This window comes from Akebia trifoliata, chromosome 11, assembly GCF_017979445.1.
Source record: "Akebia trifoliata isolate Shusen 1 chromosome 11, ASM1797944v1, whole genome shotgun sequence".
Taxonomy (NCBI): Eukaryota; Viridiplantae; Streptophyta; class Magnoliopsida; order Ranunculales; family Lardizabalaceae; genus Akebia; species Akebia trifoliata.
Window position 1 is genome coordinate 13095428 of NC_141385.1, and position 13560 is coordinate 13108987.

General features: G+C 37.5%; 1 protein-coding gene across 3 annotated transcripts in view; it reads right to left on the minus strand.

Annotated features, from left to right (window-relative positions):
- LOC147390982 (cyclic nucleotide-gated ion channel 1-like) overlaps positions 1-13560 on the minus strand; it is a 63971-nt gene that overhangs the window by 50198 nt on the left and 213 nt on the right. For 2 of the 3 annotated variants that reach the window (XM_086459412.1, XM_086459411.1), the window contains exons 2-5: positions 2558-2911; positions 2284-2433; positions 2026-2199; positions 1229-1937 (exon numbers count right to left, since the gene is read on the minus strand). In XM_086459412.1, coding sequence (XP_086315538.1) covers positions 1229-1937; positions 2026-2199; positions 2284-2433; positions 2558-2907 — 1383 coding nt within the window. In that variant the 5' untranslated portion in view covers positions 2908-2911. Of the gene's footprint in view, positions 1-1228; positions 1938-2025; positions 2200-2283; positions 2434-2557; positions 2912-13560 lie in introns of those variants that run through there. The other variant, XM_086459413.1, reaches the window with a different exon arrangement.

The window sequence follows — 13560 nt, forward strand, 5'->3', positions numbered from 1 at the left end:
GAAAATTAAATTAAATTAATTAGCCCTAATTAGGCTTTAAAAAGATTACATAGTCAAAGAAGAGGAAAAGACTAAAAAGGACACAAACTAAAAACCTAATAAAAACAAAATTATTCAATAGTTTATGAGTTACAGGTCTGATTGGGTACGAGTTAGGGGTTTAGATTAAGAATGAACTAAGGTAAATACGATCTCGGGCTTAAATCAAGAACGGGTTAGGGATCGAATAAGAGCTCAGACCCCGATTGGATATGTGAAATCGCTCAGATGTGAGTTGCTTCAACACATGTTTTAAATGAGTCTAAGAGCTCAAGCCCTGTACTTTTGTGAAGTTAGTTTTGCACCTTAGGGGCGGATGTGCCAAAGTATATCACACACTCTTGCTTTGATAAATTATTTGTCTTTTGTTATGAATGAGAGAACTTAGTGTATGGAAGAGCTCTTATCTCTTCTAGGTCTATCTTGGTTTACTACGGACTCTGAGTCCGAGCCGAGGTTTAACCGACCTAGTTGGTTTTTTTCAAGACAATTGCAGCTCGTCGTCCTACATTTGTCAACCTAAGGTCCTACCATACTCTGTTTTGGGTGATCTCGGTTGGTACCGAACTTACACTCTGCTTACACGATTTTAAGTTTAATTCCTTCCTTGTTATTCTTTGGCCCTGCTAAAGTGTTGGTTTGTATATCTTCAATCTCTCACCTCGATTTGTAATTTCCCAATGGCTCCATTCTCAATACCTTGGTATAAGAGCATTGGCCATTTGTTATCTTTGACGGGATGTTCATGCTTCTAGTACTCGACCGATACCATGCTTCATACTCTTAATTGCAGGGATGCAAACCACTACTTTTCTTCTTACTGTACTGCTCTCGGCTTAGGGTGTAAAGCTCGGTGACTTCATGTTTACTGATTTGATTTAAAACAAACTCATAACACTAGTGGGAGGCCCTTTTTGTTTCTTTATGGCACGTGTCCTTATTGTGTTGTGTGACAAAAATGATCTCCACCAAAGATGAGTAATATTAAAAAAGTAGGGAGGAGAGGAAAGACAATAAATTTGAAGGGGGAAAAAAAGGAAAGGCAATAAAATGGGGTTGTGTGGACCCCACTCCATTGTCTCAATCTTTATACCCCACAAAATTATAAGGTCCACTATTGTGTTTTATTATATAAATATATTCATTGCAAGCAACAAAAGACAGTAAAATATATTGGATATGGTTGTACCTGTGGAAGGGGAAGAATTGCAAGAACGTCAATCAGAAAGTAGGACGACAAGTATCGTTTAGCTATTGCCGAAAGATCTCCAACTAATTCACCCCTTCCAAATACTCGAGAAGAAGGGGCAATAAAACCAGTACGGAACTGAAAGATGATATGAAGTATATAAAAGATATCATTAAAGGAACGCATAACACTAGTGACGATCATCAACTTCTTATCCAAACCGAGGCAATTCTTTTTGACATCAAGAACTGGGGTGTAAAAGAACAGGGCATCCAGGGTCACCGCAATTCCACATGATAGAAAAAATATCTTATTCCACCTTTGAAGCCATGCACTTTGTGGGTCAAGAATTGGCTTCCCAAACCGTTTGCTTATAAAATGGAAGTTGAATAGTTTCCAAATACTTCTAATACATTCAAAACCCTGAAGAAAGCCTCTTTGTATCCTTTTTGAATCTGAGCTTAAGTTTTTTCTCATTTTTCTTGAATGCACACCATCAGGTAGAGTTGACCTTGCTACAGCAGACATGATATCTTCTTCTACAGGCTTCTTTAAGTTATATTTAGATGATTGGCCCACAAATTGCCCCAACTGCTCATTAGTAATTGCAGCCCTCATCGTGCAATCCCCTTGGGACCCTGATCCTTGCAGTTCTGGTCCGGGATCTATGTCTAATATTTCCTCTGACAAGTATTCAAGTGCATCACACCTAAAGAAATAATTTAGAAAAAAATGTGAATGTGAATTGGATATGATACCAAATGAAAAATATAGAAATGTCTTCTTAGATGCAATACTTAGGCGACGATGAAGGAACATTGGATGCACTGGAGCACATGTCGATGGCAATGGATTCAATGTCGTCGAAACGGCCACTCGCTGAGTTATTTTTGGTTGCATTTCTGTCTGCTGGTAAACTAACCATGTCATGCAAAGGCACGGCACTCAATGACGAGGAAGCTGTCTCGTGCCTATGAGCATCATAAATTTATTACACTCAGCATAACACAGTTTTTAATAGTAAAACCAACAATACTGTCAAGTGTATGTCACACCTATGAACCGATATGTGCTGAATGCCAACACAATTCAGTAGATCATCATGTGGTACAATGTCACTGGTGCTTCCAATAACTGTTCTGTTAAAACCTTCCCCTGCAGCTTCTGCATTATCACTTCTTGGCAATATATCAGATGGATGATTGCTATATAGAGTTCAATACATGTTGATCATATGGTAGAGGAACCCAAAAAGAAAAATCAAAGTGTAAGGTAGAGGAATCCCAAAAAGAAGAATCAAATTGTAAGGTTCATATATATTCATAATACCTTTGGGTTGTGGTGATTGACTTTTGTGCTGATTGTTTTTCGATATAGGCAACAATAGCATTACAATGATGAGGGTACAAATCCATTATGATATTTAATGAGTTCTCGTCATCCACGTGCATGGCAATTGACGTGTGTTGATCAAGAAGATATCGACATTTGATATTGATAGTCGTCTCCTTGGGTGATGACTTGCATAATGCATTCATCTTAAGAACAAATTCCGGGAAGCTAACATCCTTACTGATCCGATCTGCTTTCATGTGCCCACCAACATAAATAGGATTTCTGGTAGCATGATCTAGCTCTCCATCATAATAACACATCAATGGCACATAATTTGTCCCCATGTCTCTGCAAAAGACAAGAAGTTGTAATAGTTTATATAACATCAACAGCCTTGACATAATATGTGATATTTGACAAAAAAATTCAGTGACTTAAAAATCATTTACAGAATATTCTTCAATATTAAAGACTCCAAAAAGCAAATGATTTTGACAGCAGGTTACATTGAAAGTTTGATATGAATGGTTATAAACACAATACAACAACAAACTCGGGAAAGTCTCAATTTCTAAAGTAGCAAAGGAAGAGAACAAAGAAACGAAAAAAAATGCAAAGCTATGACTATTGTGTTCCCCACATTAGTTTTACTTCTTCCATCACCACAAAGTTAAAAAGTAACAAATACCCATATTCTTCCTCTGACATGTGAATACATGTAGGCTTAATGGATTGAGAGGCCAACTAATGACCCAATCCAGAGTTTAAAATGAGTTTGAGGCTTACGCATCGATGCCTTGGGATGGGGCTTCCTCAGATGTTCTGCTTTTTATTAGAGTAATTGTAAAAGTTTGCTGGACATATGTCTCATCCACAAGCACTAAGGCATTGCAAGAACATAGATCCACATACCTTTTTACACTTTTTCTATGCATTGTGCAGTAGGGGTTAGTTACCTGCATTTGTTGGTAGTTCCATGTTGTAATAGCTTAAACAACTTAGGACCACCCCAAAATATATGTAATGCAACTTTAAGAAGAAACATTTCTAGAGATGAGGCACTAGTTAAGATTAACGAACAAACAACATTTCAATGAGACCACTTCCATTGATTAGGTTTAACTATAAATAAATAGGGAGAAATTGGTGAAGTGTGATGCATAAAATTAGTGTGGGACGGATAAAGCGGAACAGTACTGCTGGAGTGTTATATGATCATCGTATAATGATCAAATTAAAGGAAAAAATTTTACAAGACAACAAAAAGTTAATAAGACGTGGGCAATTTTTCTGTTTGCCCACACCTCAAGATAAGTGTCAAAAGATGATCAGATAGACCCTTCTCCGATTAAGCTACTAGAATCTGATCATCTCAAGAAAGATAAGTTAGTTCTAATATTATTCTATCGTGAGATGAGCAGATTTCAATCTTTTTCTCCGATGAGCTGGGAACAAGACAACAAAGTATATGTAAGGTTGGGTCCCCTTGGATGGAGGAGTTCACCCTTTTTTATAAACATGGGTGGGTAGTTATGAGCTGGATCATTATGGCCTCATTCATAACAACTTACCAACTAACCCATGCATACTAATATATTGATGTTAATTGTATTACTGGCCACTACTCTTTGATTGGATTTTGATAGGGTAACAGTCGAACTTGTTGTCGACAAGCCCTCTACGAAGGAATGGGGGATGCTTAGATGACTTCAACGAACACCCACATTCTTATGTTGGGTGTTTGACCTGAAGTGGACCCCTACACTCTTTGTTCGATGGAATTGGTTGAACTCCTTACACAAGAGTGTAAGGTTCTCAACTTGAACTCCCTACACAAGAGTGTAAATTGTTCAGATGGCTTGGCTAAACTCTTTATTGAGTAGGATGTTCAACCTTTCTGGACTACCATTCAAAATTTGATAATCTCACAAATATCAATGATTATAAATATCAAACATCAATGATCTAATATGTAGATAAATATACCCCTACAAGACAGGCTATCTACTAAGGGTTTTGAAAACCCATACCATCTACATCTTTTTAAGTGGTTATCACAAAAGTGTAACTTGCTTGCATATATTGGTGGTGCCACATTGTAATAGCTTAAATAGTTCGGGAGCAAGACAGAATAAACACATTGCAACTTTATTGGGGGGGGGGGGGGCACATTTAAGGACAAAGCATCAAGTAGATTTACATGGATGGGGATAATAACACTAATATTAACGCCCTCCCCCCTCCAAATTTAAAATTTATAAGAGTGGAATAATACTGATTTTGCTTTTGTATTATACTTTGAGAATTTCACTGACAAGAAATGAAATTGGTACTATCTCTATCTATAAATTTAAAATTAATGTTATCTCCTTATGCAAAATTGGAAACCTTAACTTTTTTTTCATATTTTTTGTTAGGAAATGAAGATTTTGAGTTGGAAATATTTATAGAAACTCATCCAAAAGTTTTTTTTATCATTATTCATTGCACAAAAGGAGAGTCGTTAAGCTTGATCTCCCATTATTACTTCAAGATAACAAATGTGGTCATTAATGAAAAAATTATGAAGAAGAATATTTACAACGTAGGATGGAGTGCTAATGGATGAGATGATTCCTAACAAAAATAAGTAAGGGAGAAGATTCTACCCGATTACATACCATCTGATGAAATAAATCCTAAATGATAAAATTCAATGAAGAATACAAGCTTGATTTGATTAAATAGATGTGATTACTGTGATTTGATTGGACAGTTTAGATTTGCCAAGAATTTCTTTGGGGGGCTTTGGTTCAAATTTTAGAATCTTATTCTCACTCATAATCAGATTCTAGAATCTGATGCATCATTTAGGTTTGATTGTTCACTTGAGTTTTCATAATCAAGAACTAAGAATATAAAGAATCAAAAACAATTCTCAGGTTGTTTCTCATGATTCTCACTCACATTCCACTTGTGACGGTCTTGAAATAAATTTTTCAAAAATAAGCAACAATAATAATAATAGTTTATGTCACAAAAATACAAAACCATCATAATTCTTTGAGTAATTTAGATATTCGTATTTACTATAGAATTTTCTTAAAAACTATTAGAAAGAGACTTAAATTCTCTCTTCTTCAAACCCTTTCCAAAATTCCTTGATTTTTTTCTCTCAAAAATGTTGGTTTATGGCCCTAACTTGAGTTTTTTGGGGACTAGCAGGGCCCCGAAGGGAACGAAGTAAAAAATGCATGGTTTGTCGTGGGATGCAATGTATATTCCAAGTTCAGAAACCCTAAAAGTTGCATTGTGTTTTCGTAGTTTTCATCAATAAAGAAATATCATCGCCGCCCATGGACATAGGCAATTTTTCCAAACCACATAAATGTCGTGTTCTTTGTTTTCTCTAATTTTATCTCCGTAGTTTATCAATCTTGATCGGTCGAAGGGATTTTTTCCACATTTCCACAACAAATTGGTATCAAAGTGAGGATCAACTAAGGGATGGCTACGAAATTCATGAAGGTGTTGAACGCCAAGTTCTGTGTGGAGAAATTCGATGGGAAGAACAACTTTGGGCTATAGCAAGTCCAAGTTCGAGATGTGTTGACTCAACAAAGTCTTCACAAAGTGCTAAAGGGGGCAAAAGGTAAGTCTGCGGATATGATTGATGATGATTGGGAGGAGTATGGTCTCAAAGCATGCAGCACGATTCGGTTATGTTTGGCAAAAGCAATCACATACAATGTGATGCGCAAAAAGTCTGCAACATCGATATGGTCGAAGCTTGAAAGCCTGTACATAACCAAATCTCTCACCAACCGGTTGTACCTAAGAAGCAATTGTATACATTTCGTATGAAGGAAGGGTACGCTTATGAACACTCATATCAATGAATTCAGTAGGATTATTTCTGAATTATTGAATATTGAGGTTAAATTAGATGATGAGGATAAAGCCCTAATCCTTCTATTATCACTTCCTGATTCTGTAGAAAGAATCAGATCAGCTGTAAATAGTTGTATCATGATTTTTTGGGATAGACTTTTAATTCAAATAAGCTAAAAATCAGATCTTATCCTTTGGGATATTATTCCAGATCTGTTAGGATATTATTACAGATCTGATTTTAATTTTCCTAGTTGATTTTGTCCTTATTTGTTCCTAGTTCTTAGGAGCTGATTTGTGGTCATCAGCCTATTTATTCTAAGGGCTATAACTGTGTTTTTTATAATGGAATAAGAGGAATGAAATAATTCCAGCAGTGTTGAAATTCTCTCCTAAGAAGCTCACATGGTATCAGAGCTTAAACTTGGTTAAGAGAAGTCATGTACAAATTGGCTCTCACTGGGGCTAACGGCGGTAATAGTTCAGAGGTTACCTCTGAATCTAACCCCACAATAGCCCCCAATGCTTATTCCAATATGTCCTCTCTTCAAATCACCTCTCACAAACTCAATGGACGAAATAATCTATAATGGTCACTCTCAGTTCAAATGGTAATCCAAGGAAGAGGAAGGTCTGGGTTCATCGATGGGACTGCTGCAAAACCAGCCACTACTGATACTTCTTGCAAAACATGGGATGCCCAAAATTCCATGGTTATGGCTTGGTTAATCAACTCCATGAAGGACAAGATAGGTGAAAATTTCTTGGTTATACCACAGCAAAAGAAATGTGGGATGCTGTGCAAAGGCAATATTCTGACCTAGAAAATTCAGTCCAATTGTTCGAATTGAGAAATAGAGCCCGGATGCTAACCCAAGGTGAGATGGATGTCACTCAATATTACAACTCTCTCACAAAACTTTGGCAGGAGGTGGATCTCTTTGACAAGTTTCAATGGTGCACTATTTGCCGAGAACACCATCAAAATTCTGTCAATAAGGAACAGATACACGACTTTCTTGCTGGTCTCAACAAGAACCTTGACGAAGTTCGGGGACGCCTTCTTGGTACTAAACCACTTCTTTCAATAGATGAAGTATTTGCATAAGTAAGAAGAGAGGAAAATCGTAAACGTGTGATGATGGGAGAGCCCAAACCCACACTTATTGACAATTCTGCCCTTACCGCCAACAGAAACTCAGATCCCTACCACCAAGATACTAACCGAAACCAGCGAAGAGGAAATCTCTGGTGTGATCACTGCCAAAGGACCAACCATACTCGTGAAACTTGCTGGAAACTTCACAACAGACCAGCAAACTTCAACTCCAAGGACCAACGCAAACCTAGAGGCCTTCAAACTACTGCTGAAATGGTCACAAAGCATGAAGATTCTGCTCCAAGTTTGTCCCTCACAAAGGAGCAACTGGACCAACTCATCAAACTAATAAATATCCAAGATTCCACTCCTCCGTCAACAAAGCCAACTTTTTCCTCTCTTACTCAGTCAACCAGTTCATACTTGGCCCAAAAAGGTACATTTGCAACTGTTTTGAGAGGTTGTACAAATGAAATAGACCCCTAGATCATAGATTCAGGAGTATCTGATCACATGACAGGATCTTCAAACTTGTTCACCACTTATGTACCTAGCCCAGGAAATATTAAAGTTAAAGTTGCTGGTGGCTCTCTTTCAATTGTGGCTGGTAGTAGAGATATAAACCTTTCTCCTAATTTTGTTTTGAAATATGTACTACATGTCCTAAAGTTGTCTTACAACTTATTCTTAATTAGCAAGTTAACTAAAGACCAAGATTGTTACGCCAACTTCTCACAGTTTGAGTGTTTATTTCAGGACCGGAAATCTGGGATGATTGGCAGTGCTAGGGAATTCGATGGGCTATATTTCTTCAAAAATGAAGGCCTCGAGAATAAACAAGCTCAAATGGCTAGTTGTTAGACTTTTCCCTTAACTCGTGAGCAAACAATAATGTTGTGGCATCGTAGATTAGGACACCCTAGCTTTCCTTATCTTAAAAAATTTGTTTCCCTCTTTGTTTAGAAATAAAGATCTGTTTGAATGTGAAATCTGTCAATTGTTAAAACATCAATGTTCTAATTTTCCATCAAAACCATATAAAGCATCTCAACCATTCACTCAAATCCATAGTGATATTTGGGGACCATCTCGCACACAACACATCACAGGAAATAGGTGGTTCATAACCTTTATTGATGATCATTCTAGGGTCTGCTGGGTTTACTTACTAAAAGAAAAATCTAATGCTGCCCAGATTTTTAAAAATTTTCATTCTATGGTCCAAAATCAGTACAACACCAACATAAAAATTCTTCATACTGATAATGGAAAAGAATACTTTAATTCTATTCTTGGAGATTTTTTCTTAGAAAAAAGGATTATACACCAAAGCACATGTATTGACACTCCTCAACAAAACGGTATTGCTGAGAGAAAAAATCGCCATCTCCTAGAAGTAGCTAGATCTCTAATGTTCACCTCAAATGTCCCAAAACAGTTTTGGGGGGATGCTGTCCTTACTGCCTGCTATCTCATTAATAGAATGCCCACTCATGTCTTACAATTTAAGACCCCTCTTCAAGCACTCATCACTCACTACCCCTCCTTTTCCAAGACCTACTCATCCATTCCCCTAAAAATCTTTGGTTGTCAATCATTCGTTCATGTTTATGATCAAGAACGTAGCAAATTAGATCCCAAAGCCGTTAAATGCTTGTTTTTAAGATACTCTACTACTCAAAAAGGGTGTAAGTGTTACTCTCCCGAAAAACGAAAATATTTTGTCTCCATGAATGTCACTTTTTTTTAAACCAAGCCATTCTACACCAAAAATTCCCTTCAGGGGGAGTACATGAGTAATGAAGATAATTTTTGGGATTTTCCACATATCCAAAACACTCACCAACCTGTCATATCCCCAGATCTATCGGACACACATCAGTATGACGTTTTTCAGCCTAAGAATCAATCCGACCCTATTGAGTCTTCAATGCCTAAAAACATAAATGAAGGGGAAAACGTAAAACCACAATCAAAGCTTCATGTTTATTCTCGACACCCAAGAAGAATAGAACCCATTGAGGACACTCAGCTCAGTCATGATTCCAAACCAGATCATCAAGATACACATATAAATACTCCTAATGATCTTGATGCTCCTATTGCTCTCAGAAAGGGTGTTAGATCTTGTACTCAGTATCCATTATACAACTTCATGGCCTACAATCATTTATCTCCTCAGCTTCAAGCTTTTGTAGCCAACTTGTCAAAGGAAGAAGTACCTAGAACCATACAGGAAGTGTTACAAGATTCTAAATGGAAAAAGGCAGTCATAGAAGAGATGAGTGCCCTGGAAAAGAATGGGACATGGGAGTTGGTGGAGAAACCACAGGACAAGACATCTGTCAGGTGTAAGTGGATTTTTACTGTTAAGTATAACTCTGATGGGACCATTGAAAGATACAAAGCTAGATTGGTTGCAAAAGGTTTCACTCAAACATATAGTGTGGACTACTTGGAAACCTTTGCACCTGTGGCAAAAATGAATACAATCAGAGTCCTTCTATCCTTAGCAACAAATCTTGATTGGAAACTACACCAACTTGATGTAAAGAATGCATTTCTTAATGGTGACTTAGAAGAAGAAGTGTATATGGATCTTCCACAAGGTTTTGATGATGAAAATAAGAAAGGTAGAATCTGCCGACTTCAAAAATCTCTCTATGACTTAAAACAATCTCCCAGAGCCTGGTTTGAAAAGTTTACCAAGGTTATTCGACAACAAAGGTATAGTCAAGCTCATGCTGATCATACACTATTTTACTTTCATAAGGAAGGAAGAAGCACCATCTTGATTGTCTACGTTGATGATATTATTCTAACTGGTGATGACCTTGTGGAGATTGAGAGACTGAAAGATGTTTTGACCACAGAATTTGAGGTCAAAGATTTGGGACATCTGAGATACTTTCTTGGAATGGAGGTTGATAGAAGTAAGAAAGGCATTGCTCTTTCTCAAAGGAAATATGTTCTTGACCTACTCAAGGAAACTGGAATGCTGGAGTGCAGACCAATTCCTACGCCAATCGACTCTACTACGAAGCTAGGTCTTGAACCAAGCAATGATCCTGTGGACAAGGGAAGGTACCAACGCCTGATTGGAAGACTTATTTACCTCTCTCACACACACCCTGATATTGCTTTCACTATGAGTGTAGTTAGTCAGTTTATGCATGCTCCCTGTAAAGAACACCTTGAGGCTGTGTATCGGATCCTTCATTATCTAAAAGGAACACCAGGAAAAGATTTATTCTTTGAGAAGAATCAAAACAGAAGTGTTGAAGCTTATACACATGTTGATTGGGCTAGATCCAAGGTAGACTTGAGATCAACTTCTAGTTATTGCACCTTTGTATGGGGTAACTTTGTAAAATGGAGGAGTAAAAAGAAGTCAGTTGTGTCTAAAAGTAGTGCTGAAGCGGAACTTAGAGCCATTGCTCAAGGAGTTTGCAAACTTTTATGGCTAAAGATGTTGTTGAAGGAACTAAGAAGGGAGTTTAATCAGCCTATGAAACTGTTTTCAGATAACAAGGCAGCCATAAGCATGACGCTTAATCTAGTCTACCATGATCGAACGAAGCATGTTGAGGTGGACTGGCACTTTATTAAAGAAAAGATTGAAGACGGAACTTTGTGTCTGGTTTATCTCCCTACAACTGATCAAACTGCGGATATTCTCAACAAAGGGCTTCCAAGGGTATCATTCGAAAATTTTGTAAGCAAGCTTGGACTGTTTGATGTATTTTCAGTCCAAGCTTAAAGGGGGTGTAGAAAGAATCAGATAAGCTGTAAATAGTTGTATCCTGATTTTTTGGGATAGACTTTTAATTCAAATAAGTTGAAAATCAGATCCTCTCCTTTGGGATATTGTTCCAGATCTGTTGGGATATTATTCCAAATCTGTTGGGATATTATTACAGATCTTATTCTGATTTTCCTAATTGATTTTGTCCTTATTTGTTCCTAATTCTTAGGGGCAGATTTGTGGTCATCAGCCTATTTATTCTAAGGGCTGTAACTGTGTTTTTTACAATGGAATAAGAGGAATGAAATAATTCTAGCAGTGTTGAAATTCTCTCCTAAGAAGCTCACAGATTCCTACGAGCATTTGGTTATGACCTTGTTCTATGGGAATGATTCCACTATTTTGGATGATGTTATCGCAGCATTTCTTTCAAAGGAATATAGAAAGAATGCTCCTACTAACTAAAATCAGGCGGAGGGTCTGTTTGTTTGAGGAAGAACAGATGAGAAGAAATCAGGGAAGAATAAGTCCAGATCTAAATCCAGAAATCGCAACGAGGTGGAGTGCTTTCACTATCGCAAGAAAGGGCACTTTAAGCAGGATTTTCCTAAGCTCAAGGGTAAGAAAGAAAAGAATAAGGGAACATCCTTTACCACAATCAGTGTGGCAAAAGACTATTCAGAGGATGATGTGAATGTTCTGTCAATAACTTCTCGCAATGATCTTTCTTCAGAGGTGTGGATTTTGGATTCGGGTTGCTTTATCACATGTATCGCAACAGAGACTGGCTTGCATCATACATGGGTGTGGATGGTTGTATTGTTTTGATGAGTAACAATATGGCATGTAAGACAGTGGGGATAGAAACAATCAAGATCAAGTTGCACGATGGTAGTGTGAGGACCTTGATAGAAGTAAGGCATATACCTGATTTGAAGAAGAATCTTATTTCCTTTGTGCTTTAGACTCAAATGGTTGCAAGATTGTGGCAGAAGGTGGAGTTCTAAAGATTGTATGTGGTGCTCTGATTGTGATGAAGGGTAGCAAGATGGGAAATTTGTATCTTTTATCTAGGAGCACAATAAAAGGAAGGGCAACAATGACTACTTTTGGGGATAGAGATTTAGCCTCTACGCGTTTATGGCATATGCGTTTGGGCATAAGAGAGAAAGGGATGATTGAATTGAGTAAATGAGGTTTGCTTAGTGATGTGAAGATAGGTTAGTTGGATTTCTGTGAGCATTGTGTGTTTGGCAAGCAGACTAGGGTGAAATTTAGCGAATTTATATGCAAAATAAAGGGAATAGTAAATTACATTCACTCGGATGTATGGGAACCCTCTAAGATTCCATCAAAGGGAGGATCCAGATATTTTGTTTCTTTAATCGATGACTGCTCACATAAGGTATAAGTGTATATCTTGAAGAGTAAGGATGATGTGTTTAAAACATTCAAGAAGTGGAAGGCAATGGTTGAAATCAAACTGGCAAGAAGATCAAGCGCTTGAGGACTGATAATGGTGGAGAGTACAAGGATAGGGCATTCTTGACGTATTGCGAGGATAAAGGTATTCGTAGACACTTTACAGTGACAGATACACAACAGAATGGGGTTGCAGAGTGGATGAACCAAACCCCTTTGGAAACGGCATGATATATGCGATCCCGCTAGATTGGGTAATGAGTTTTGGGCTGAAGCAGTTAATACAGTGTATAAACTTATCAACAGATCGCCGTCTACAATCCTCATGAGGTATGGTCTAGTGAACCTGTTGATTACAGTTCTCTTAAAGTTTTTGGATGTCCTACTTATTTTCATGTTAAGGAGAGTAAGATTGATCCAAGGACCAAGAAGGGTATCTTCTTGGGTTATGCAGATGGTGTCAAGGGCCACAAGTCATAGTGTCCAGATTTGCATAAGGTAGTGGTCAGCAGAGATGTTACATTTGATGAATCTGCAATACAAGCTTCTTGCAAGGAGAAATGCACAGTTGAGGAGAGCAAGAGTGATATTGTGGATGTGGAGCTTAGTACTCCAGAGGCATCAACTGAGGTTGAGGCAGAAGGTGTTTAGCAACAACAGCAGTCTTTGGCAGGTGAAAGACCCAAGAGAGCACTTAATTCTTTAAAATGCGTGAATTATTCCAAATAGTTTAATAATTTGGAAAGTAATACTTTCATTGGAAAAAAAAAACACGAAAAATTCGTGAATTTTTGAAGAATTAAATGGGAGATTGCTAACAGCCATTTTGCAAGGTGTCAAAACTAAAATTTCCCTTCTACT